Consider the following 25,568-nt stretch of genomic DNA (forward strand, 5'->3'; position numbering starts at 1 on the left):
TTCACAAATTCACCTATTTGTGTGTTTTCTGTGCAACCTAACCCCAGGTTTGCACTTAATAACTCAAGTAGTCATGTTTTTGTGAAATGCCCTACGAACGCCGTCAAGAAAGTATGTTGAAGAGATACATCTCAGCTGAGAGACATTCTTTGTTTGTCAGGGAGGAGCAAAATTTCGCCTGGGTTGTGAGTCAGTGACGGAGAGTCTTTTCCGCATGCGCATGTAAAAGCGTACTTACAATCCAAAGATCTGTAAGACATTTTGAAGAGTGAGGGTTGTAACATGTGTTTGAATGATATTACACTGTTTTGGATTCATAGATTGTGATCATTTTACGGTTCAAACTTTTAACACATCCACCGCTTGACCGCTTTCAAAGCAGAATTCCTCTTATTGTTTGTCACTATGTTGAGCATTTTGATGTTTCAAATATAAGCACGGATCGAGCCTGCTAAAAGAGAGAAGACTCTTCTTTCACCAGAAACATTTTTTTCTTGCTTTTTGTATTCTTTAGTAATCAGCAGTAGAACATAGGTTGCTGACCAAAAAAAAAAAGAAACATGTCAAGCTGAACAGTGACTTTGATGCTAATATTTTTGCTTTTCCGACACCTCATACTTGAAGAGAAGACCGAGAAAGGCTTTTGATGGCAAGATCATTTATTTACAGATATCGAACTAAGACATGCACCATGAACAACACTGATTGACTGCATGGCGTGCCTGTGGCTTTTTTACATGGCATTCGCCATTCCCTCCAGTGAGCTAATATAGCAATTCTAAAAAACATTTTTGGGCGGGCATCAATTACTGGCCTTTAATATAAACGTAGCAGGAAAGCATTCATTCACCATTGTGTTTCCGCATGTGTGTCGTCAAACTGCACTTCTTGAAATAACTTTTATCACAAAGTGAGCAAGTGAAAGGTTTTTCTCCCGTGTGTGTTCTCATGTGTGCAACCACATGTGCCCTTTGAGAGAATATTTTACCGCAAACTGTGCAATTGAAAGGTTTCTCTCCCGTGTGTGTCCGCATGTGCACATTTAAAGAGAACCTGTGAGCAAACACATCGCCGCAAATTGAGCAGCAGAAAGGTTTTTCCCCCGTGTGTTTCCGCATGTGTACACTCAAGGAGAACTTGTGAGCAAAGGCGTCGCCACAAACTGAGCAACAAAACGGTTTCTCCCCCGTGTGCGTCCTCATGTGTTTAATCATGTTTGGCTTCTGGGGGAATCTTTTGCCGCACACTGAGCAACAAAAGGGTTTTTCTCCCGTATGCGTCTGCATGTGTGCATTTAAACTGTGCTTATAAGAATAGCTTTCGCCGCAAACAGAGCACGTGAAAGGTTTTTCTCCCGTGTGTGTCGCTGTGTGTGCGGTCAAAGAGACCTTCTGAGTAAATTCATCACCACAAACTGAGCAACTATAGGGTTTTTCTCCTGTGTGTGTTCTCATGTGTTTTTTCAAATGTTCCTTTCGAGCAAATATTTTGCTGCAAACTGAGCAAGTAAAACTTTTTTTGCCTGTGCGACATTTCATATCAGTTGTGCCCTTTTCAGAAATTTGAAAGTGTCTGTCATCACCTCCACAGTCTGCATTGCTCCTCAAAGATTCTTCTATGTCGTCACTGTCTGACAGTGGAGCTAAGCGCGTGTCTGGTTGCGGTCCTCCATGGTGGTCTCCACTTGGAATGCGAAGATGATGCTGTGATGACTCAGGCAATTCGTCATCATCATCTTCGGTCTTCACGACGACGACGTTCAGTGGCAACCTGCTGATGTCAGCCTCATCCTCTTCTTCCTTAATCTGAGGGGACCGTGGAGCCACTTCTTGCTCGTTGATGCGGAGAGACCGTGGTTCTGAGTATGCAAGCAAGACAATCGCAACTTAGGGACGTAGCGATTTAGTGACTACTAATAGGGTCGCAGATTGAGTCCTATTGCGCCCAAAGGAAAAGCCCTGTTTTTTTAAAAAATAATTTAAAAGGGGACATAGAAGAACATTTGCATGTAAATATACCAGATTATAGCCATAGGCTAGTTTCCATCTGTAGTCCCTTGGCAGGTTGTTGTAACATTTTAAGTATAAACACAGTAAAAGTAGGACATGAAAAGTCAAGACATAAACAATACAAGTACCCAGATCATTCATTCATTCAGTGGTAGGTGACCATCAGAGCAAGTGTGCAAGAGAAGTGCCATTGTGTATCAGAAAGTCCTAATGAATATTGCACATTGCCTTACTGCATATCACTAAAAAGTACTACGAGTTAAAAATATAAAATCTTTTGTTTTTAAATATACGACTTTAGAAACAAATACTCAGAAAAGTAGTCCAACGCAGATTTGTATGAAATACATTTTATTTGGCTGAAATATCAGAACAGTGAGCACTCAAGTAATTATAAAAAATAAAAAAGTTCCAGTCTATATTTTATGTTTAAACGGCATATAACAAATATTAAGGGTAATTTATTAATATAACATTCGTGTTTTTAGACAAAGTGCCATCCATTTTCAAACTTGCTTAAATGCATATTCAGTATCGTGCATAAAATGTTTAATAACAAAAAGAAACATCCTGTGTAAAAACACATCAGAGGAAGGCAGAGGAATCGACGGGCAACAGTGCATCATCCTCTGCACACACTACATTCTGAAAAACATAAAACAAGATTTTAAAATGAACATTATAGTAAACAATCCAAATAACATTTTACAAATTGTAAAGTCGAACATTATAAACGCTTACACCAAGAGTTATAATTGTAAATCTGCAAGTATTGAAATTGACTTACACTGTGCTGTTGCATTTCTGCTACCACAGCATCAGTCAGTCTGGAGTAGAAGTGGGCAGCCTCTTCATCAGACAGAAAGGGTAGACACTTGAACCATGGGTCCAATGCAGATGCCATGTTCAGGGTCTCCTTTTCATTGGCATATCTTTTCGACAGATCTTGTGCTGCCTTGAGGTCCCTAACGGTATCTGAATCCTCAGAGTTGTCACTAATGTGGCATCTTTCATTGGCTTCAGTGTATGTAACATCAGTCTCACTCAGTGTGAAAACATCCTTTCCATTCTCTCTCACTTCATTGGAAAGGAGTGCTGCACACACAGCTGGTTGCTATGCGAAAAACATCTCAGTCATGTTATAGGAACTGTTCCATCTTGGGACCACGGTCTATATTTTGGTAGCTACAGTTAGGCCTGTTTGAGCTGAAGCCGGTGACTTGCTATAGTACTGCATCTGATGAACCATGTTGGGGGCATGATCAGTGACCAACACTGGATTCTTTTCACTTAGGCCCGTCACGCAATAGATACGCAATGTTCTCTCCCGTGTGGCTGTCATACATTGGCCGCGTTTCCAACACACGAGAAAGCATCTTCCACTCGTCGTTGATGTTAACTTCTACTTTTTGTTCTAAACTCTGCAAGACGACAGCTGACTTCAGTGTAAAAAAAAAAAAAAAAAAAAAACGCGAGCCAGGTTAACTCCCGCGAGACCTCTAATGCTTCTCTGGGGGGCTGCAAGGCCCTGGTGTGGTGTGTGCCATCTAGTGGACGGGAGTTTAGGTGCACCACAAAAGAAAGATGAGGCATTGAATATTTCAGCCAAAAATGAATGTGTAAAAGTCGATTAGGACGCATTTTGAATCGATCCAAGAATTGCGCAACGTAAGATGGCGCTATATCCCCGACTCGATCATTTTTAAACACCTCTAATGAGTATAATACAGCACATTTAATTAAATAAAATTAGCTGCGTGGGTTTTCTCCGGGCACACTGGTTTCCTCCCACATCCCAAAAACATGCGTGGTAGGTTGATTGAAGACTCTAAATTGCCTGTAGGTGTGAATGTGTGCGCAAATGGTTGTTTGTTTATATGTGCCGTGCGATTGGCTGGGGACCGGTTCGGGGTGTACCCCGCCTCTCGCCCAAATATCCTGGGATAGGCTCCAGCACGGCTGGGACCCTTGTGAGGATAAGCGGTCCAGACAATGGATGGATGGATGGAAATTAGCTCAGACATGTCAAATGCAGTTAAGTCGGTTTTAACATCAAGTTCAGGAGTAAATCCATTCTCCCTTTCCTCAATTCACATTCATCCACACTGTTGTTAGAAGGGATGAGCGAGTATTGAGAGCAGGTATCGGGCCCACACCGGCCTTATTTCAAGCTATCGGGTACTCGTGAAGGCTATTGATACCAGGCACCAATACATGGGCAAAAAATGTTTTTTTTAAATCTGATGTGGAGTGAGTCGTCCTTGCCAGTAGTTGGCACTGCACTGCAGTAGTTTGACACCTCATCAAATCATCATGTGCGTCAGTAAGAAAGAAAGGTCTTTGTTCACAATTATCTGTCAATCGTCTTCTTTTCCTTTGGGCTTGTCCTTTTAGGGGTTGCCACAGCGCGTCATCCATCTCCTGCATCCTCCTCTTGAACACCAACTGCCCTCATGTCTTCCCCCACGACATCCATCAACCTTCTCTTTGGTCTTCCTCTAGCTCTGTTGCCTGGCAGCTCCATCCTCATCATCCTTCTACCAATATATTCACTATTTCTCCTCTGGACGTGTCCAAACCATTGAAGTCTGCTCTCTCTAACTTTGTCTCCAAAACATCGAACCTCGCCTGTCCCTCTGATGAGCTCATTTCTAATTTTATCCAACCTGGTCACTCCGAGAGTGAACTTCAACATCTTCATTTCCGCCATCTCCAGCTCTGCTTCCTGTTGTCTCTTCAGTGCCACTGTCCTTAATCCGTACATCACGGCTGGCCTCACTACTGTTTTATCAACTTTGCCCTTCATCCTAGCAGAGACTCTTCTGTCACATAACACACCTGACACCTTCCTCCACCCGTTCCAATCAGCTTGGACCCGTTTCTTCACTTTCTGACCACACTGATCACGACTCTCTCTCTGTCTGCGATCTAGCGCCTTCCAGAATTTCTCTTTCACCTCTAGGTCACATCCTACCTGTGGGTCATAGCCGCTAATCACATTATACATAACACCTTCAATTTCAAGTTTCAGCCTCATCACTCGATCTGATACTCTTTTCACCTCCAAGACATTCTTAGCCAACTCTTCCTTTAAAATAACCCCTACTCTATTTCTCTTCCCATCTACACTATGGTAAAATAATTTAAACCCTGCCCCTAAACTTCTAGCCTTACTGCCTTTCCACCTGGTCTCCTGGACACACAATATATCAACCTTTCTCCTAATCATCATGTCAACCAACTCCCGAGAGTTTCCTGTCATAGTGCCAACATTCAAAGTCCCCACATTCAGTTCTAGGCTCTGTGTTTTCCTCTTCTCTTTCTGCCGAAGAACCCGCTTTCCACCTCTTCTTCTTCTTCGACTTTGACCCACAGTAGCTGAATTGCCACCGGCCCCGGTGGCTGACGTCGTTAACCCGGGCCACGACCGATCCGGTATGGAATTCTTTGGATGAACGCTCATATTTGTTTGGCAAAGTTTTAAGCCGGATGCCCTTCCTGACGCAACCCTCTGCATTTATCCGGGCTTGGGACCGGCCTACAGTTTGCAGTGGATTGTGCCCCCCAATTGTGCATTACAATTATCTGTTAATGTGTTAAATAATTGTGCATTACAATTATCTGTTAATGTGTTAAATAAAATGATATGTATCAAAAGTACTAGTGGTATCGTAATCGGTATTGTCAAGTACTCAAGAGTGAATCCTTGTCCTGGTATCAGTCTGAAAAAAAGTGGTATCGAACATCCCTTGTTGTTAGATTATCTTTCTGGTGATGATTGGCTAAAATAACATGAGCACAAGAGAGCATTCGAAGTGGCGGCTGTAACCGACTTGCAGGCTTTCATCGGGGAAAGTCATGTCGCTGTGAACGACTGTGCTTTTCCTCACATTTACGTTATATTTTACATTGGCTATCAACCTCAACTGTTGTAAAGGAAATCAAGTTGTTTTGTATGGCTCACTACAATCTCATAGGGGGAAAAGAATTATTCATCGAAAGGTAACGGCGAGACCACTTCAGGCTTGACAACAATGGCGGCTGGAAAGGAAAGTGACCCAACGCTGGAATCTGTGCTACATGCTATACAATCTTGACAATGTTATATATAACGCATTGATTTTGATGTAATTTATGATCCTATTATTTGGTTGTTAGGTGATGTTAATCTGCTTCATGTGAACTTTCATTCATATATATATATTTGTTGCTGCTAGCCACCACCGCTGGGAAAAAAAGATAATAGTTGTCAATTGGAAATCTGAAAGGTCAGCATCACTGAGTCACTGGGTGAACGAACGCTCTTCTTATTGTACGCTGGAACACATATTGTGTGGGATTAGGAGAAAACCAGCAAGTTTTGAAAAAATCTGGAGAAGTTGGGGAATGTAGCCTCTCATTAGTTAACAAGGCCTAATGGGCTTGGGGTACAACTATTATGCATACCGTTCTGGGGTAGGGATGGGGTGTGTTTTTTTTGGGTGGGATAAATGTTTTGTATTATTTTTCTTTGTCTTTGTTCTGAGTAATTTATATATGTATAATTTTTCCTTAAATCCCTGTTTTCTGTCTTGTTACACACACACACACACACAATGGTGACTGATGGGATTGATGAACATGTGAACAACAGAGAACTCAATTAATTTCATGAATTGCTGATTGTGTTAAATGTTTAAACTTTAGGTCGAACTTTACTAAACGTAAACCGACCTTCGATTCGAGTCTTCGAGCAAACCTCTTGCAGTTGTCGTCGTTGTCCTTCGTTCTCCTCCCTCGCCCGACAAAGTTGCTCCTCGTACGACGCGATCGTTCTCTCAAACAGTCCGAAGATTTCGTCGGCGGCCGCAATTAGTCGCTTCCTTACCAACGCTTTCAACATTTTGCTGTTTTTTTTCCCGCCCTGTTTACGTGTCAGGTTAAAGCGACGCGTTCGCTTACGCCTATTTTCCCCCTTCTTCGACCGCTGTGAAGTTGCGCGTGCGTCTAAAATGTCTTATCTACGGTAATTCGAGAGGGACAAAACACGTTCAAATCTCGCGATGGTGATACAGCCTGAGGGCAGAGTTTGAATTTCTCACCGTGCCGGGTTCTCCGGTTTCCTCCCACATCCCAAAAACATGCATGGTAGGTTGGTTGATTGAAAACTCTAAATTGGACGAATGGTTGTTTGCTTTTATGTGCCCTAATTTTAGTTAAAAAAAAATAAAAAAACAAAAAAATATATATTTTCTTTTAAGGCAATGTTGCCCATGCTTAACTCGTGGCAGTATTAAAGACAAAAGAGGAGATGCAAAGAAGTCCGAATCTGTACAGTATCGTCTTTATTGCAAAGATTATGACCAACAAAAAGATCACCTTTGAATTGTTACGAAAGTTCATGAAACAAAACATAGCTACAACACATTAAAATACAAGAATCTAAGACAAGACAAAGAAAATACAATGTTAAGTGCAATAACATGTTCATGTCCCACGGAGAAAACAGTAAATATAACAACTGAGTAACAAACCATAAAAGACGATTCATAAAGGCATTTTAACTCATTTTAAATAAAAAGTACAGTGGTGCCATGAGACACGAGTTTAACTTCTTCCATGACCATGGTCGAACCTCAAAACACTTATATTTCAAATCATTTTCTTCCATTGAAACAAATGGAAATTCCAGTCATCTGTTTCAGCCCCCCCCAAAAAAAAAACAAGAAAATTTATTCATTCATTCATTTTCCGTACCGCTTCTCCTCACCAGGGTCGCGGGCATGCTGGAGCCCATCCCAGCTATCTTCGGGCAGGAGGCGGGGTACACCCTGAACTGGTTGCCAGCCAATCGCAGGGCACATACAAACAAACAACCATTCGCACTCACAGTCACACCTACGGGCAATTTAGAGTCCTTAATTAACCTATCATGCATGTTTTTGGGATGTGGGAGGAAACCAGAGTACCCGGAGAAAACCCACGCAGGCACGGGGGAGAACATGCAACCTCCACACAGGCGGGGACGGGATTGGAACCAATGAACTCAGAACTGCGAGGCAGAACCAGTCAAACCGTGCCGCCCCGGAAATTTATTTTATTCAGTTATTTTTTATTGGAAAATGATGTTTTCTGTTATGTGTTAGCATAGGCAGACTTAAGCTATGCAGTTGTTTTAAATACCCAACATAAATCTTTGTTTAATGTTTAGTTTGATGGCCAACTTTAACTGGAACTGACAATAAACAGCTTGAAGCCTCTTTTTGGGGAGAATTGTTTACCACATGCCAAATTGCTCTTTTTGTGAAGTGAATTGAGTTCACTGCCACCATACAGCCAATCGCATCTTAAGTTTGCACTCGCAACTCAAAGCAAAAAAAAAAATCGTCTGAACGATGACTCGAAAAATTTCTATGTTGGGTCACTTGTATCTCAAGGCACCACTGTATGAATATTGATGATCAGACTTATGCTTCCCTGATTGACACTTCATTTCGAGTTCATTCATCATACAACTGATCAACTGTGAAGTATTGATTAAGAAAGAAATAAGGCAGAAAAACATTTATTCTGTGTTGTGTTTCCGCATGTGTATGGTTAAACTGCACTTCTTGAAATAGCTTTTATCACAAAGTGAGCAAGTGAAAGGTTTTTCTCCTGTGTGTGTTCTCATGTGTCCGACCAAGTGTGCCCTTTGAGAGAACATTTTATTGCACACTGTGCAACCAAAAGGTTTTTCTCCCGTATGTGTCCGCATGTGAGCTACCATGTTTATGCTTTGAGAGAATATTTTACCGCAAACTGAGCAACTGAAGGGTTTTTCTCCTGTGTGTTTTTGCATGTGTACGCTCAAAGAGAAGCTTTGAGCAAATGCATCGCCACAAATTGAGCAACAAAAAGGTTTTTCTCCCGTGTGCGTTCTCATGTGTTTGATCATGTTTTGCTTTTGAGGGAATGCTTTACCGCAAACTGAGCAGCTAAAGGGTTTTTCTCCCGTGTGCGTCCGCATGTGCGCATTCAAACTGTGCTTATAAGAAAGGCTTTCGCCACAAACCGAGCATGTGAAAGGTTTTTCCCCCGTATGTGTCGCTGTGTGTGCAATCAAAGTGGGCTTGTGAGCAAACTGTCTACCACAAATGGAGCAAGTGAAAGGCTTTTCTCCCGTGTGCGTTCTCATGTGCTTGTTCAAATGGTCTTTTATCAAATACACTTTGCCACAAACTGAGCAAGTGAAAGGATTTTCAACCGTGTGTGTTACTTTGTGTACAATTAAAGAGACCTTTTCTGCAAATGTTTCGCCACAAACTGAACAACTAAACGTTTTTTCTCTCGTGTGGGTCCTCATGTGTCGAATCCTGTACGCCTTGGTAAAGCTTTTACCACAAACTGAGCAAATAAAATCGTCTTTCTGTGTGTGAGGTCTCACGTGAGTTGTCTCCTTTTCAGAGCATTTCAAGCGTTTGTCGTCACCTCCGAAGTGTGCCTCGCTCGTCAAAGGTTCTTCTGTCTCTTGGCTATGTGACAGTGGAGCTGACAGGTTGTCTGCTGGTGGTGGTCCTCCCCTTGGACTGAGATGGTGAGGCTGTGACCACTCGGATGTTTCGTCTTCTTCATCTTCGCTCTTCACAACGACGACGTTCAGTGGCAACTCGCTGACGTCAAACTCCTCCTCTTCCTCTTTGATGTGTTGGTGCTGGGGCTCCTCCTCTTTACCGCGGGGTGGCTGTGGACGCTTCCGCTCCAAATCGGAGCTCCCTGCTTCCAGCCGGGGGGGAAGTTCCTCTCGGCGACCAGTCAGCCTCTGGTTGTCTGTGGGACACAAGCGACACAAACACAGTTTAGCTCACACACGCCGGTGTTACATAGTCCATCCAAATATTTTGCAGGTTGGCAGGGCCCTTCTACTTGACATGGAATGCTCGCCATCAATTTTCTATAGCGCTTGTCTTTCTTAGAACGAGCTGGAGTCTATTCCAGCTGACAAGAAGCGATTCACCCTTAACTGTTCACCAGTCCATCGCAGAGCACAATAGTATGTAACTGTGCAAAATACATCACCTGGAGCATTTATCTAATAACATGACAAAAAAATTTAAACATAAATGAAATACATCATACTCACCAGAGATGCTGAATATTAAATGTATTAATATCTGCAGACGTGTTTTGATAGTCGAAGTTGGCTGTGACAAGGGTTGCGCTAACCATCCAATGAGACAGCATACAAATGCTGACGTCACAGAGGGCCAACTCGAATTTGAAATCTGATTGGTAAAACAAACAGTCCCATCACTAATAATCAGTAACAAAAAATTATTAGCCCACTTTGTTTCTTCAATTTCTTGTTCATTTTAATGCCTGGTACCAATAAAGGTAAGTTACCTCAAGAATACAATGAACACAACAAAAATGCAGCTGATTCTGAAATACTTTCTGTACGATTTGACATGCTTACGTTTAATTGTATTCCCAGTGATATTGGTTACTACCCAGAAAACCATCGAAATGGGTGGATATCGTCTTAGAAATTAAACTATGATGAGCTATTTTTGTTGTCATCATTACATTTTCCAAACAAATGTATCTTTAGCTGCACCAGGAATTAAAAATGAACACAAAAGAAACAAGGGTGGTCTAATTTGTTTTATTTGTATTTTTTCCCCGTGGCTGTCGTTTACATATTTTTTTTTTTTTTTTTGCCAGCACTACCGATTATGAAGGCGGCGGGCATATTAGTTTGACATGGCAACACGCAGATGATTAAATTTGATTGGACAGCAAACTCTAACGTGCACATACTGGTCAGTTTAGGTTGTAAGTGTAGGTAGTCTGATAGTGTTGAAATAAACAGATACGACCTCGCTTGGTACTACTACTTCGTATTTTCTGTCAGTCTGGATTCCCTTTGCGGCATAATAGCAATCCCGCAACCCTACCACAACACGTGAACACACCTTCCGTGTACAACAACGCAGCCGGAGCCAAGAAAATGTCGTCCTGTTGTCGAGCTCCACAAAGTTGCTCTTCGGAAGACGACATCGTTCTTTCAAAAAAAAAAAAAGAAACTTCCGAAGTTCGATAGTTTTACACAAAAACCACCTCGCTCTCGAGCTCACGTCGACCAATTTCCCGACTAATGCTGTTTTCTTCTTCGATTGTGTTTTACGGCAGGGAAACCATCCGCAACGTCACAGGGCGACACGGCGGCCATCTTGCAACGGTACGGCACGGTCGAACAAAATATCACGTTTTCTCCCAGATTCCGTCATTTGTTAAACATTACAAATGTTAAGTTATTAAGTATTGTGTTTACGTACGTTTTGACCAAAGGGCGAAGAGGAAACGCTTATTTTCATATAATCTGTAAAGATTTATTTTTTTTACTTCTATTATTTCAATGTAAATTGATACAAGTTAATTATTTTGTTTGGGATCATGAGAAAAAGGAATACAAAAAGGGGGGGAAATTTTAATTTTTTAAAATGTTTTTAAAAATATGATTTGAATCAGAAATTGGGTTTCATCATTTAACAAAAGCGGGAGATTTTATTTTGAGACCGTATCACACAGGAGTACCTCAAGGCGATGACATCACATGTACTCCCAAATCCCAAAGACACGACTCGTATAGAGTTTCTTGATACAACTATTAAAACTCCCCCCCCAGCCCCCCCCCACAGTCACTTTTAGCACATAGTTTAAACAATGAAAAGGTCTGTGAAAGACTAAAGAAGAGTTGCAAAGATGTCCGAATATGAGCAGTCTCCTCTTTATTGCAAACATTGTGACCACACAAACAAAGCATTTGACTGACAATTAATAAAACAAAATATAACAACAACAAATTAAAATACAAGAACCCAAATCAGACTCCAAAATACTCAATGTGATAACATAGTAATGTGTTGTAAAGTTAACAGAAAACAATACAAACCAAAATATGATTTTTAACTATTATTTTAAAACGGATTTATAAATACGGGTCAGATTAAAGTTGCCCTGAATGGTGCTTTCCATTTTCACTTCAATCATCACACAACTGATCAATTCTAAACAACTGCTGAAATCGACTGTTATGTCCACCTCTTTGAGCACAAACATGGGAGGAAAGCATTTATTCTCCGTTATGTTTACGCATGTGTGCCGTCAAACTGGACCTCTTCAAAAAGCTCTCATCGCAAAATGAGCAAGTGAAAGGTTTTTCATCCGCATGTGCCTTCCTGTGTCTACTCATGGCGGACTTGTGAGAAAAGTTTTTCCCACAAACCGAACAAGTAAAAGGTTTTTCTCCCGTGTGTCTTCTCATGTGTGCAACCATATTTTCTTTTCGAGCAAAACTTTCACTGCAAACTGAGCAAGTAAATGGTTTTTCTCCCGTGTGCATCCGCATGTGTGCGTTCAAACTGTGGCGATATGAGAGAGTTTCGCCACAAATTGAGCAAGTGAAAGGTTTTTCTCCCGTGTGCGTGGCTGTGTGCGCAATTAAAGAGACCTTGCGAACAAATTTTTCACCACAAACTGAGCAACTAAAGGGTTTTTCTCCTGTGTGTGTCCTCATGTGCTTAGTCAAATCGGACTTATGAGAAAACCTTTTATCACAAACAGAGCAAGTGAAAGGTTTTTCTCCTGTGTGTGTTCTCATGTGCTTATTCAAATCGGACTTATAAGAAAAGTTTTTATCACAAACAGAGCAAGTCAAAGGTTTTTCTCCTGTGTGTGTCGCTGTGTGCGCTATCAAAGTGGCCTTGTGAGCAAACCTTTCACCACAAACTGAGCAACTGTGAGGTTTTTCTCCTGTATGCGTTCTCATGTGTTTATTCAAATAGTCTTTGATCAAATATACCTTGGCGCAAACTGAGCAAGTGAAAGGATTTTCTGCCGTGTGCGTTACTTTGTGTACGATCAAAGCGACCTTTTCTGCAAATGTTTCCCCGCAAACAGAACAGCCAAAACCTTTATCGCTGCTGTGTGTTTTTATGCGCATAATCTTACCTGCCTCGGTAAAGCTTTCGCCACCAATAGAGCATTTCAAGCGTTTCTTGTCACCTTTGCAGTCTGTGCTGCTCCTCAAAAGTTCTTTCATGTCTTGGCGATGTGGCAGTGGAGCTGACAGGTTGTCTGCTGGTGGTGGTCCTCCCCTTGGACAGTGATGGTGAACCTGTAACCACTCGGGTGTTTTGTCTTCTTCATATTCGCTCTTCACGACGACGACGTTCAGTGGCAACGTGCTGACGTCAACCTCCTCCCCTTCCTCTTTAACGTGGACAAGCTCCGGATCCTCTGCTTCCTCTTTGGTGTAAGGGGGCTGCGGACGTAAACTGGAGCTCCCCGCCGGCAGCTGAGGGGGAGGTTCCTCTCGGCCATCTGTGCGACACAAGCCACAGAAACACAGTTTAGTTGAGGTGCAATAATTAATCAACAACTATTTTAATAATCGTTTCGAGATCTTCTTTAACTTAAAATTGTCCGAATCCTCAAAATTTTAGCCTCTCAACAGTAAATATTATTGTATTTCTGCAGTCCTTCATGAAAGCGGACTGATGATCTTTTTTTGTATGTTGTATACTGATTGTATTATTGTCTAGATACTAAATAGCTATATATATACTGTACATATATAAATAAGTGAAAAAGTTGGATCGAAACATCCCTATACGCTACTATCATGTTGGGGTTGCTGTTTTAAATATTGACTATTAGTGTTTGGCATGCTGGAGCCTATCCCAGCGAACTCTGGGCGAGAGGTGAGGTACACCCTGAACTGGTTGCCAGCCAATCGCAGGAATTTCCAGGCTTCAATTAACCTACCACGCATGTTTTTTGGATGTGGGAGGAAACCGGAGTACCAGGAGAAAACCCACGCAGGCACGGGGAGAACATGCAAACTCCACACAGGCAAGGCCAGATTTGAACCCGGGTCCTCAGAACTGTGAGGCAGATGTGCTCACCGGATATCTACACACATGCGTGCGCGAATGCACACAGACACGCACACGCACACGGCCAATCAGACGGAGGGTCCCAACTCCTCACAGTCAACAGGGTTGGGAATCTCTAGCATGGGCGGCGTTTGAAATACGAGTGCTCACGTGCACAAAGCTAAGTTTTCTGATGACGAGCCGGTAGGTGCACAGCTTTTATCACAAAGTAAGCAAGTGAAAGGGTTTTCTCCTGTATGTGTTCTCGTCTGTCTGACCAAGTGTGGCCTTTGAGAGAACATTTTATTGCACACTTTGCAACCAAGTGGGTTTTCTCCTGGATGTCCGCATGTGTGCTACCATGTTTATGCTTTGAGAGAATATTTTACCACAAACTGAGCAACTGAAGGGTTTTTCTCCTGTGTGTTTTTGCATGTGTACGCTGAAAGAGAAGCTTCGAGCAAACGAATGGCCACAAATTGAGCAACTAAAAGGTTTTTCTCCTGTGTGTGTTCTCATGTGTCAAATCCTACACGCCTCGGTGAAGCTTTTACCACAAACTGAGCAAATCAAATCGTCTTTCTGTGGATGAGGTCTCACGTGAGTTGTCTCCTTTTCAGAGCATTTCAAGCGTTTGTCGTCACCTCCGAAGTGTGCCTCGCTCGTCAAAGGTTCTTCTGTCTCTTGGCTATGTGACAGTGGAGCTGACAGGTTGTCTGCTGGTGGTGGTGGTCCTCCCCTTGGACTGAGATGGTGAGGCTGTGACCACTCGGATGTTTCGTCTTCTTCATCTTCGCTCTTCACAACGACGACGTTCAGTGGCAACTCGCTGACGTCAAACTCCTCCTCTTCCTCTTTGATGTGTTGGTGCTGGGGCTCCTCCTCTTTACCGCGGGGTGGCTGTGGACGCTTCCGCTCCAAATCGGAGCTCCCTGCTTCCAGCCGGGGGGGAAGTTCCTCTCGGCGACCAGTCAGCCTCTGGTTGTCTGTGGGACACAAGCGACACAAACACAGTTTAGCTCACACACGCCGGTGTTACATAGTCCATCCAAATATTTTGCAGGTTGGCAGGGCCCTTCTACTTGACATGGAATGCTCGCCATCAATTTTCTATAGCGCTTGTCTTTCTTAGAACGAGCTGGCGTCTATTCCAGCTGACAAGAAGCGATTCACCCTGAACTGTTCACCAGTCCATCCCAGAGCACAATAGTACGCAACTGTGCAAAATACATCACCTGGAGCATTTATCTAATAACAGAACAAAAAATGTAAAACATAAATGAAATACATCATATTCACCAGATATGCTGAATATTAAATGTATTAATATGTGCATACTTAGTCGAAGTTGGTTGTGACAAGGTTGGCTCTAACCAGCCAATGAGAGGGCATAAAAATGCTGACGTCACCGAGGGCCAACTCGAATTTGAAATTTGATTGGTAAAATAAACAGTCCCATCACTAATTAACAGTAATAAATAAAAAAATACGAGTCCACTTTGTTTCTTCAATTTCTTGTTCATTTGAATTCCTGGTACCAATAAAGGTATGTTACCTCAAGAATATAATGACAATTTTGTTGTCATAATTATATTTTCCAAACAAATATACCTTTAGCGATACCAGGCACTAAAAATGAATACGAAAGAAACAAGGGTGGTCTAATATATACATCTTTTTTTTCTCCGTGGCTGTAAATTAAGCATTTGTTTTTCGCCAGCACTACCGATTATGAAGGCGGCGGGCATAAGAGTTTGGCACGGCAACACGCAGATGATTAAATTTGATTGGACAGCAAACTCTAACGTGCACATACTGGAAGCAGTTTAGGTTGTAAGTGTAGGTCGGTCAGCACGTCTGATAGTGTTGAAATAAACAGATACGACCTCGCTTGGTACTACTACTTCGTATTTTCTGTCAATCTGGATTCCCTTTGCGGCATAATAGCAATCCCGCAACCCTACCACAACACGTGAACACACCTTCCGTGTACAACAACGCAGCCGGAGCCAAGAAAATGTCGTCCTGTTGTCGAGCTCCACAAAGTTGCTCGTCGGGAGACGACATCGTTCTTTGGGGGGGAGAAAAAAAACAACTTCCAAACTTCGAGACTTTTACACAAAAAACACCTCGCTCTCCGTCTCACGTCGATCAGATTCCCGACCGCTGCCTTTTTCTTCTTCGATGTTGTTCTACGGCAGGGAAACCATCCGCAACGTCACAAGGCGGCCATCTTGCAACGGTACGGCACGGTCGAACAAACACGACAAAGGGTCATAAAATATATGAGATACATTTTGTTTCAATAATGCAAAAAAAATATATAAATATAAAAATAGTGGATGAATGCTAACGTCAAAACATTTTATATGGCGGAAGTTAATGCCTCTTGTCAACACGTTTTACAGAATGGAACACAAGCTTGTTAAATTCATTAACATTCATTCAATTTGAGCAAAGAGACTAAAGTTTAGTGTCTTTGTGGAGTTATTGGCGACTTCTAGAAACTTCCTCCCAAGCAGGAGATTTTCACCCTTTCGCGTCCAGATTGTAAATGAATAGGGCAAGCGCAAGCCTGTCCCAGCTAACTTTGAATTAGAGAAGCGGGGTACACCCTGGACGGTTGCCAGTCACATTTTAAAAATATGATTAGAATCAGAAATCGGGTTTCGTGATTTTAAAAGAAAAAGAAAAAGTGGGAGATTTTATTTGAAGGCTGTATCATCATCATCGCTTCAAGGCGATGACATCACATGTACTCACAAATCTCCAAAGGAAACAAAGCCTTCAAAGTCAAAATGGTCTAAATGGCTCGAATGACGACTTGAGACTTCTTCTCTTCTGCCCTCGTGTGAATGTGTGAAGTGTTAGCCAAAAACAATTACATTTCAACAAGTAAACTGATTCAAAAATTCTGTATGTGTGGTTGAAATTCAGACATACAGTGGGTACGGAAAGCATTCCGAACCCCTTCATTTTTTCACTCTTTGTTATATTGTAGCCATTTGCTAAAATCATTTAGGTTCATTTTTCCCTCATTAATGCACACACAGCACCGCATATTGACGAAATTGGAATTGAAAAAAGGGGAATTGTGGAAATTTTTGCAGATTGATTAAAAAAAGAAAAATCACACAGCCATACGTATTTAGACCCTTTGCTGTGACGCTCCTATATTTAACTCAGGTGCTGTCCATTTCTTCTGATCATCCTTGAGATGGTTCTACAATTTCATTGGAGTCCAGCTGTGTTTGATTATACTGATGGAACTTGATTAGGAAAGCCACACACCTGTCTATAAAAGACCTTACCGCTCACAGTGCATGTCAGAGCAAATAAGAATCATGAGGTCAAAGAAACTACCTGAAAACCTCAGAGACAGAATTGTGGCAAGGCACAGATCTGGCCAAGGTTTAAAAAAAAAAAAAAACTGGAGAGGATCCCCAAATCCAGGTGTGAAAAACTTGTTGCATCATTCCCCAAAAGACTCATGGCTGTATTAACTCAAAAGGGTTCTTCTCGTAAATACTGAGCAAAGGGTCTGAATACTTATGGCCGTGTGATATTTCAGTTTTTCTTTTTTTAAATAAATCTGTAAACATTTCAACAATTCTGTTTTTTTCTGTCAGTATGGGGTGCTGTGTGTACATTAATGAGGAAAAAAAATAAAATTATTTTAGGAATTGGCTGCAATATACTGTAGTTAACATCATAATGATAATTGAGGGACTGGCTAAAGAATAGACTCTATATCCAACTATTACAACTTCCACCCCACAGTCACTTTTAGCACATAGTTTAAACAATGAAAAGGTCTGTGAAAGACTAAAGAAGAGTTGCAAAGATGTCCGAATGTGAGCAGTCTCCTCTTTATTGCAAAGATTGTGACCAACACAAACAAAACATATGACTGACAATTAATAAAACAAAATATAGCAACAACAAATTAAAATCAAGAACCCAAATCAGACTCCAAAACACTCAATATGATAACATAGTAATGTGTCGTAAAGTTAACAGAAAACAATACAAACCAAAATATGATTTTTAACTATTATTTTAAAACGGATTTATAAATACGGGTCAGATTAAAGTTGCTCTGAATGGTGCTTTCCATTTTCACTTCAATCATCACACAACTGATCAATTCTAAACAACTGCTGAAATCGACTGTTATGTCCACCTCTTTGAGCACAAACATGGGAGGAAAGCATTTATTCTCCGTTATGTTTACGCATGTGTGCCGTCAAACTGGACCTCTTTAAAAAGCTCTCATCGCAAAATGAGCAAGTGAAAGGTTTTTCATCCGCATGTGCCTTCCTGTGTCTACTCATGGCGGACTTGTGAGAAAAGTTTTTCCCACAAACCGAACAAGTAAAAGGTTTTTCTCCCGTGTGTCTTCTCATGTGTGCAACCATATTTTCTTTTCGAGCAAAACTTTCACTGCAAACTGAGCAAGTAAATGGTTTTTCTCCCGTGTGCATCCGCATGTGTGCGTTCAAACTGTGGCGATACGAGAGAGTTTCACCACAAATTGAGCAAGTGAAAGGTTTTTCTCCCGTGTGCGTGGCTGTGTGCGCAATTAAAGAGACCTTGCGAGCAAATTTCTCGCCACAAACCGAGCAACTAAAGGGTTTTTCCCCTGTGTGTGTTCTCATGTGCTTAGTCAAATCGGACTTATACGAAAAGTTTTTATCACAATCTGAGCAAGTGAAAGGTTTTTCTCCTGTGTGTGTCGCTGTGTGCGCTAGCAAAGTGGCCTTGTGAGCAAACCTTTCACCACAAACTGAGCAACTGTGAGGTTTTTCTCCTGTATGCGTTCTCATATGTTTATTCAAATAGTCTTTGATCAAATATACCTTGCCGCAAACTGAGCAAGTGAAAGGATTTTCTGCCGTGTGCGTTACTTTGTGTACGATCAAAGCGACCTTTTCTGCAAATGTTTCACCGCAAACGGAACAGCCAAAAACTTTATCTCTGCTGTGTGTTTTCATGTGCCTAATCCTATCTGCCTCGGTAAAGCTTTCGCCACAAACGGAGCAAATAAAATTGTCTTCATTTGTGTGTGCTCCCACATACGTTAAGTCTTTTTCAGAGCATTTCAAGTGTTTCTTGTCACCTTTGCAGTCTGTCCTGCTCCTCAAAAGTTCTTTCATGTCTTGGCTATGTGGCAGTGGAGCTGACAGGTTGTCTGCTGGTGGTGGTCCTCCCCTTGGACAGTGATGTTGAACCTGTGACCACTCGGGTGTTTCGTCTTCTTCATATTCGCTCTTCACAACGACGAACGTTCAGTGGCAACGTGCTGACGTCAACCTCCTCCCCTTCCTCTTTAACGTGGACAAGCTCCGGATCCTCCGCTTCCTCTTTGGTGTAAGGGGGCTGCGGACGCAAAGTGGAGCTCCACGCCTGCAGCTGAGGGGGAGGTTCCTCTCGGCCATCTTTACGACACAAGCCACAGAAACGCAGTTTAGTCGAGGTGCAATAATTAATGAACAACTACTTTAACAATCGTTTGATCATTTAGAGATCTCAAACTTAAACATTTTCCAAATTGCGGCCTCTCAACAGTAATTATTCTCACATTTCTGCAGTCCTTCATGAAAGCAGACTGATTAACTTTTTTTGTAAATTGTATACTGATTATATTATTGTTCATATACTAAATAGCTGTGTATATATATATATATATATATATATATATATATATATATATACTATATATACTATATATATACACACACACACACACACACACACAGACGCACACATATATACATACACAGATAAAGTGGCTGAAATAATTATTTAACACATCACAATTTTTCTCACTAAATATATTTCCAAAGATCCTTTTGACCTGAAGATTTCACCAGCTGTTGGGAACAACCCAAGTAATCCACACATACAAAGAAAGTACAACAAATAAGATCAGAATGTAAATGTGTGTAATAATGTGAAATGACACAGGGAAAAAAGTATTAAACATGCCAACTGGTATTTATTTAATACTTTGTACAAAAGCCTTTTTTTCCAATGACAGCTTCAAGACGCCTCCTGTATGGAGAAACTAGTCGCATGCATTGCTCTGGTGTGATTTTGGCCCATTCCTCCACACAAGCAGTCTTCAAATCTTGAAGGGTCCGTGGGCGTCTTTTATTGACCTTGAGTTTGAGTTCTTTCCTTTGATTTTCATTTGGATTCAAGTCAGTTGTTTGGCTGGGCCATTCTCGCAGCCTTATTTTTTTTTTATCTTTGAAAGCAACAGTTTCCTGGGCAGTATGTTTTGGATCATTATCCTGCTGAAATGTCCACCCTCGTTTCATTTCCATCATCCTCGTAGATTGCAGCAGATTTTTGTTCAGAATGTCTCAGTACATTTGCTCATTCATCCTTCCTTCATGTGAAGTTTACCAGTACCATTTGCTACAAAGCAGCCCCACACCATCATATTCCCAACAATTTCACTGTTGGTATGGTGATTTAGGGTGATGTACAGTGCCATTTCTCCTCCAAACGTGATGTCCCTTATGGCAGCCAAAGAGTTACATTTTGCTCTAATCTGACCAGACTATATTCTCCCAGTATTTAACTGGCTTGTCCAAATGTTGTTCTGCAAACTTTAAACAAGCTTTGACATGCTTTTTTTTCCAGCAATGGCATCTTGCATGGTGAGGTTGCATAGAGGCCATGGCAGTGGAGTACCTTACTCACTGAAAACTGTACCTGCTAATTCCAGGTCTTTCTGAAGCTCTCCACAGGTGGTCCTTGGCTCTTGGACAACTCTTCTGTTTATTCTTTGCACTCCTCTGTCAGACATTTTGCGAGGAGCAAATAATGGTGGCAAAATTATGGTGGTATGATTGGCTTTCCATTTACCTATTATGGCCCCAAGTCCGCTCACTGGAACAATCAGAAGCTTAGATATACGGCTGTAACCAATGCCATCATTATGTTTTGCAACTATTAGTTTGCAATGGTCTTGAGACAGCGCTCTGCTCTTAACCATCATGACGTGTCTTGACTCACACCTTGGCAATGACGACTTTTTGTAGGCCATCAATTAGGACTGAACCCAGCTCATCCCTGTATGCTAGTATCATGTTGAGGTTTTAAATATTGACTATTAGTCTTTGGAATGATAAACTGATGCGACCAGATATCCGTTCATAAAGGCGAGGGATACGACTCTCAGTAGCAGACTCCGTAATCGATACAAAATCTACCAGGAATCCTTAGATACGTGGGTTGCAGGGCCGTGAGACTAGGAATCGATTGCCTGAGGTTTTAGAGTTTTCATCTCTTCAAGCAAGCACGAGAGCTCTCGCAGCTGTGCGGCGCGAACAAAAGTATGCTTACAACAAAAAACATCAGTGGTGGCTACTAGCGAAACTAGTAGCAGGGCCGGCCCACCCATAGGGCGCAGTTAGCAAATGATGAGAGCATCGCAGCCTCAAGGGGAGGGGGACTACGTACAGCATGTTGAAATCAGTTCACCTCGAGACTCTCTCGCTTTCTCTCCCGTTTCTCCTGACAGAATGGGGATTGACCAATCACGATAATCTTTGCATCTGCAAAGTGTAACATAGCTGATTATATTTGACTTTAATGTAATCCCACTTAATATGTAAAGCATTAAGTGGACATTTGTGGTGATTGTAATAATTTAGCCATGCAGACGGTTCATTTGTGACACGTCAATGACGTGACATAATCTTTAGTAGAAGACTTCATGAAATCATGTCTTCGAGGAACGCTTGTCTTATTTTTCCCAAAGATTCTGAGCTCCTCCTGCATCGCTCTTCTGTCAACATCCACGCTCCCCGATGACATTTCTGGTGGGAGTAGCTAGCATGTAAACAGAGGCGCTAGGACCTAGGAAGTTCCAAATATAGAAATGAGATGCACCTAGTCTGTGGTGCTCAGTAGGAACTCAAAGGATAGTGTGTGCATCATTGATACGCAAGTAATATTATTCACGTGCATACAAAACCCTTGTTCAAATTTGCCATAATATCGTTTTGTCAATGGCGTTGTTAGAAGCTTTTATGTGACTTTCTGTAGTAAAACTGCGGCCAGTTGACCACTGTTAAGCTTATGTCAGTCACCCAGTACTGCACCGGAGGCAGTGCACACCCGACTGCCAAAATAAGATCGTCTACCAGAAGTGCCGTGTTGGCCATGTAAATGTTGATGGCGTGACAGAGTTTGCTAGGGTTGTATTGTAAATTATGTATTCGTACTATATATAAGGTTCAAGGAGGCTAAGGGGGCTGGCTGTTCACAGATTGCTATGTCCAAGCACATCAATGGAAAGTCTAGTGTAAGGACAAAATGTGTCAGGAGATGATGCACCAGCAAAAGAGATGACCGTGGGCTTCAGCGCGTTATCAAACAGAGAAGATTCAAGAATCTAGCAGAGATCCAGAAAGAGTGGGATGAGGCAGGAGTCACAACTTCAAAAACCATCACATTCAGACGCATCCGGGAGATGGGCTACAACTGTCGGGTTCCTCGGGTCAAGCCACTTCTGAGCCTGAGCCAACGTCGGAAGCGTCACTACTGGGCCAAAGAGAAGAAAGACTGGAATGTTGGCCAGTGGTATAAGGTCGTCTTTTCCCATGAAAGTAAAGTGTGCCTTTCATTCGGGCATGAAGGTCCAAGGGTTTGGAGGAAGACGGGCGAAGAACAGAACCCAAACTTCTTGAGGTCCAGTGTGAAATATCCACAGTCAGTCATGATTTGGGGTGCAATGTCCGGTGCAGGTGTTTGTAAACTCTGCTTTCTTAAATCCAACGTAACCGCAACAGTCTATCAATGTTTTAGAAGACTTCATGAATTCCTTCTGCTGAGGATCTTTATGGAGATGCAGATTTCATCTTTCAGCAGGACTTGGTCCCTGCCATACCGCCAGAAGCACCAAAACCTGGTTTGATGCCCATGCCATCACAAGTCAAGCACCATGATGGCAGCTCATCAGATCTAAACCCCATTGAGAATCTATGGGGTATTATCAGGAGGAAAATGAGGGGCACCAGACCCCAAAAAAAAAAGAACTGTCAGCAAGCATCAAGGAACTCTGGGCTTCTATAAGTCCCAGGCAAAGCCGCAGGCTGATTGTCTCACTGCCACGGTGTATCGAGGCAGTGATTAAAGCAAAGGGATTCCCAACCAAGTATTGAAGATTAACATATCTATTTGAAAGTACCACATCTTGATTGATTTGATTAATGTGACCCTAATTTCTCTCTTTTTCCTACAAAAACTGAAGTAAATGGTGATTTCTTCACAGTATTCAATTTGTTTATGAATTTTTAATTTTGTGGGTTTTACGAGTTGGAAGCCCAGATTATGTAAAATAAACAAACAAAAAAATACTTGAAATCGTTTAAATTGTGGGCCCTGAATCTATAATCTATGAAAGTTTTAACTTTTTGGAATTATGGTCGAGCTGAGTAGTACTACACCAGACTACAAGTTTGGATCACTATTGATTGTCAGCGTGTTGATCGCTTAATACTAAATAATAATGTTGAGCATTTTTGCCTGTAAATAACAATACTGTACCGCATCTAACCTAACCCTCCACAACTCGACCACGACACAAACACTGACCTTGAGTGAACACGACTGGAGGCGTCGTCTTGTCGTCCTGCTGTCGTTCGTTCTCTCGACAAGGTTGCTCCTCGTAAGACGTCATCGTTCTTTCAAACAGTCCAGATGGCTAATAGAAGTTCGATGCTCTTACACGACATCAACCTCGCTCTTTGTCTCACGTCGACTCGCTTATGGACTTCCGCCTTTTTCTTCTGCGGCGGTGTTTTAAAGGCATGAAAAAAATCCATCACCTCACACGGCAGCCATCTTGTGGCGGTACGTGGAAGCGCAGAAAGATGAGCTACAAAGAGGTCAGAATACAAATCGTCCTTATTCCAAACAATAGAAGCAGCAAAAAACATAACATTTGACACAAAACAAACCCTTTCAACAATACATGGTCGCCAAAATGTCTCTTTACAATTTATAAAATGTTTTCCGTGGTGCTCAGTTACTGTTTCTGGTCGGGCCCTTTTTAGAAACGAACCAGTCACGAAGCATGGTCCGATGATCTGTCTGTCAGTAAATACGTGACAATGTTTTTAAAACATCTGTATTGTACACGTTTATTTTGTGATGGCTTTTGCTCATTCGTGCCTGTTTTGTTATGTCAGGATAAGTTAACTCGCGTTTAAACGCGTTTCATTCTCCCAGCAGAGGGCGTCTGCGCTCCACTCCAGACAGAGTCGGCCCTACTCAATGTGGCACCTGAAATTAAGATTTGAAAATTGTCTTAAATTAACACGTCGCGCAATTTAAAATTAACTCCACGCGGGCTTTGTTCTGACATGCACTGTGAGTTGTAAGGTCTTATATCGACAGGGGTGTGGCTTTCCTGATCAAGTCCAATTAGTATAATCAAACGGAGCTGGACTCCAATGAAGGTGTAGAACCATCTCAAGGATGATCAGAAGAAATGAACAGCACCCGAGTTAAATATAGGAGTGTCACAGCAAAGGGTCTGAATACTTATGGCTGTATGATATTTAAGTTTTTCTTTTTGAATAAATTGCAAAAACTTCAACAATTAAATGGGTTTTTTTCTGTCAATATGGGGTGCTGCGTGTACATTAATGAGGGAAAAAATGAACTTGATTTTGTACCAATTTTGTTGCCCCCCGGAAGTAATTGCACCCTTAGCATTTGCTAATTTTGACTGATTGGCAATCAAGCTCAGGCTAAATAGGCCATTTAAAAACAAAATATATACCTTTTTAGTCAGCTTTATTATGTGTAATGGTTATCTATGGATGTTAGTTAATTTCTGTACTTGAGGAACATCTGTAGTCTTTTGTGTTAAGTGTTTATATGATAAAACTTTGTATTGTTATTGTGTAAAAGACCCAACAGACTTTATACTACAGTAATGTTCATTTCCAGTCTATTACTTCCATCTTGTAGACTAAAGTAGCAAAAATAAAGTTATTGTGTAGAAGACCCAACAGACTTTATACTACAGTAATGTTCATTTCCAGTCTATTACTTCCATCTTGTAGACTAAAGTAGCAAAAATAAATCAAACTGAGGAAGAAAAGAGTTTAAAATTTGAACATCACCCCTCAATAAGACTTCTGGAACCTTAGTTCATGCTGTGTACGTCAACGCTGAAAAGGTGTTGCAATGGGAAAATAAATGTATTACAAAAAGCAATTTATAAGGTATGTTCATCAGATTTATTCTATATCGATAGTGGCTGTCACAATTTTTAATCAAAATGTATTTGTGTATTTCAGGTACCCTGTTGAGGAAACAAATTATGTTGGATAAAGCTGAAAAATGTCTACTCCCCAAGAAAAGACGGAACGTGTATTGGAGTTTTTTGAAAGCATTATGAATGGTAGATCAGTGTTTAAAATTGAGCAACTCTGCTGACTCTTCTTTTCCGGCTGCTTGAGCAACAGTTTTTCCAAAAAGTGCAAAGCGCAGCAACAATTCTAGCAAGTTTTGCAGCAGCATCCAGACTGCAAATCAATGGCTATTCCATCTGACTTTGTGTGAGAGAAGCTGGGTACATCCTGAGCTGGTCGCCAGCCAACAGCATGGCAAATATAGACAAACAGCCATTCGC

General features: G+C 41.6%; 4 protein-coding genes across 5 annotated transcripts; all 4 read right to left on the reverse strand.

The window, feature by feature from the left end:
- Window positions 1–591: 591 nt before the first annotated feature.
- Window positions 592–6,979, reverse strand: LOC133400289 (zinc finger protein 501-like). Of its 2 annotated transcripts, XM_061672773.1 has the most exons (3): window positions 6,723–6,979; window positions 2,797–2,984; window positions 2,327–2,654 (listed from the first exon to the last, which is right to left on the reverse strand). In XM_061672773.1, exons 1-3 carry the CDS (start codon window positions 6,889–6,891, stop codon window positions 2,595–2,597), a joined length of 417 nt encoding a protein of 138 aa, XP_061528757.1. In that variant the 5' UTR covers window positions 6,892–6,979; the 3' UTR covers window positions 2,327–2,594. The 2 variants fall into 2 exon arrangements, with proteins under 2 accessions (XP_061528756.1, XP_061528757.1); XM_061672772.1 differs by lacking the exons at window positions 2,327–2,654; window positions 2,797–2,984 and adding an exon at window positions 592–1,858.
- A 331-nt stretch (window positions 6,980–7,310) lies between these two features.
- On the reverse strand, window positions 7,311–11,113 carry LOC133400298 (oocyte zinc finger protein XlCOF6.1-like). Its single transcript, XM_061672786.1, has 2 exons — window positions 10,943–11,113; window positions 7,311–9,797 (listed from the first exon to the last, which is right to left on the reverse strand). The coding sequence occupies exons 1-2, from the start codon at window positions 11,025–11,027 to the stop codon at window positions 8,554–8,556; spliced, it is 1,329 nt and encodes a 442-aa protein (XP_061528770.1). The 5' UTR covers window positions 11,028–11,113; the 3' UTR covers window positions 7,311–8,553.
- A 639-nt stretch (window positions 11,114–11,752) lies between these two features.
- Window positions 11,753–16,134, reverse strand: LOC133400297 (gastrula zinc finger protein XlCGF57.1-like). The gene is made up of 3 exons (XM_061672785.1): window positions 15,889–16,134; window positions 14,551–14,892; window positions 11,753–13,352 (listed from the first exon to the last, which is right to left on the reverse strand). Exons 1-3 carry the CDS (start codon window positions 15,971–15,973, stop codon window positions 12,103–12,105), a joined length of 1,677 nt encoding a protein of 558 aa, XP_061528769.1. The 5' UTR covers window positions 15,974–16,134; the 3' UTR covers window positions 11,753–12,102.
- A 1,619-nt stretch (window positions 16,135–17,753) lies between these two features.
- LOC133400300 (gastrula zinc finger protein XlCGF8.2DB-like) lies at window positions 17,754–19,088 on the reverse strand. Its single transcript, XM_061672788.1, has one exon. It carries the CDS (start codon window positions 19,060–19,062, stop codon window positions 18,121–18,123), a length of 942 nt encoding a protein of 313 aa, XP_061528772.1. The 5' UTR covers window positions 19,063–19,088; the 3' UTR covers window positions 17,754–18,120.
- Window positions 19,089–25,568: the final 6,480 nt, after the last annotated feature.

This window comes from Phycodurus eques, chromosome 3 (genome assembly GCF_024500275.1).
Source record: "Phycodurus eques isolate BA_2022a chromosome 3, UOR_Pequ_1.1, whole genome shotgun sequence".
Taxonomy (NCBI): Eukaryota; Metazoa; Chordata; class Actinopteri; order Syngnathiformes; family Syngnathidae; genus Phycodurus; species Phycodurus eques.